This window comes from Phalaenopsis equestris, unplaced genomic scaffold (assembly GCF_001263595.1).
Source record: "Phalaenopsis equestris unplaced genomic scaffold, ASM126359v1 Scaffold000287, whole genome shotgun sequence".
Lineage (NCBI taxonomy): Eukaryota > Viridiplantae > Streptophyta > Magnoliopsida > Asparagales > Orchidaceae > Phalaenopsis > Phalaenopsis equestris.
Genome location: NW_018164729.1, coordinates 2,052,807 through 2,054,564, shown reverse-complemented (window position 1 = coordinate 2,054,564; position 1,758 = coordinate 2,052,807). Strand labels below are relative to the sequence as shown.

The window sequence follows — 1,758 nt, the reverse complement described above, 5'->3', positions numbered from 1 at the left end:
CATATATATATATATATATATATATATCTCTGTGTGCCGCTAGCCGCGACCTGTTGGTAGAGCAGCCTCTTTGAAGGTCGTAAGTCCCATCAGGTCACGAGTTTGAATCCTCCTCTGGCCAGTTTGCCAGTAATGAGGGTGGTCCTTGAATAGTTAGGCACATGAGGATGGTTGGGGGCTCGTATAATAGCCTCTGACCATTCTTGTTTAGTATATATATAAATATGCTTAAGTTTGAGGGGAGTATTAAAATAAGAAGTACTAAATTAGGAAAGTACTCTATGTACATGTTTATTTGTTTGTATCTTATAACAATGTTGTCATTCAACGAGACACAAGAAAGATCTTTATCCACTAACTGAACCAACTTCATCTGAAGACTACTATACTGAGGGTGTATTTGGCAGCATCTATTAATAGGATTTATCTTCTGTTTTACAAAACCCAGCCAAACACAAAAAAGCTCAAATTCCGTGGATTTATGAATTTTTGAATTTAAGTTGCTGAATTTTGCCTTCGATCCAACTTAATCCGGATTTGCTAAATCGAGAGAGAAGGTAGATTTAACGGATTTACGTTTTATGATTTACAGATTTACTAAATCTTACTAATGCTAAATCCTACTTGCAGCTAAACACTCCCTGAAGAGTTTTATAAAATATGACAATTATCAAAGGAAAATGTTTTCATAGTCGTTTATAAAACGAATGTAATTAATTTGATGCATATAGGACACATTAAAATCTTTAACCCCAAACATAAAATTTGTTTGCAATCAGGCTGCTCTTCTCAATTTGATGGATTTGATCTTCATCTTCTTCCTTTTATATCTTTTTGTCCATAATTTTTATTTGTTTACATTCATAACACTCAAATCCTTAACATCATGTAAAATATCTGTCTTTACTGTTTTTATAAAAGTAAAATACACCTTTACTTGTATAGTTTCATATTATCAGTGTTATAAACATAAATATCAAACATTAAATGTTAGATATGTAAATATATAAGAATTGTGGTATGTTTGTATGTAAATTTCCCCATCTTTTTTCTTGTTAAAACTCCTGCGACTTGCTAAAAGGTTGGAAGTTTAATGATTGAAGGTACCTCTATGTTTGTGCTGGAACAGCGAGCGTCTACATTGGGGTGTTTGTGGTTGCAGCCACGGTGTTCTATACCTGCACCGTGTTCTTTTTCAGGGCAAAGTTGCTTAAATCTGGAGGTTCTTAACATGCAACCAGCTGGGGGCATTACTGCAATTTTGAATACTCTAATTTTTTTCATTTATTATATCATACAAACAGCTATTTTATAATAGTCCATGCAAAATCTTATATTTTCACTCATTTAAATTGCAATTTCGGATTTCACATGAGGATCCATACTTATGAGATGTATCTCATAAATAAATCATTTTTTTTTTGTAAATTAGGACTTGTATTTTATTACATTGTAATGTATCTTGGAAAAGTACTTTATGAGATCAATAGTGAATGGTAATAATTTTTCTTTTCAAGTTTTTTTTTTTTCATGTTGGTCTACACGCAAGCACACGCGCACACGCGCACACACGCACACGCACACACGCGCACGCACGCACACACCACTTTATTTAAGAATAAAAATGTTTATTTCATTCTGTTTAAGTTTAGAGATTTGCATGGTATAAATATAAGAAGTAAAATTTAGATGTTGGATATGTAAATGCATAGGAATAGGGTAGCATTTATGTAAATGCACGTTTTTTTTATAACTTAT

The 1,758-nt window shown here is 32.5% G+C and overlaps 1 protein-coding gene across 4 annotated transcripts in view; it reads left to right on the top strand.

The window, feature by feature from the left end:
- The window catches only part of LOC110024982 (GPI ethanolamine phosphate transferase 2), a 56,103-nt gene extending 54,616 nt beyond the window's left edge, over window positions 1-1,487 (top strand). For all 4 annotated transcript variants that reach the window (XM_020725199.1, XM_020725201.1, XM_020725200.1 and 1 more), the window contains one exon: window positions 1,104-1,487. In XM_020725199.1, the coding sequence (XP_020580858.1) occupies window positions 1,104-1,230 (127 nt within the window). In that variant the 3' untranslated portion in view covers window positions 1,231-1,487. The remainder of the gene's footprint in view (window positions 1-1,103) is intronic.
- The last annotated feature ends 271 nt before the right edge of the window (window positions 1,488-1,758 follow it).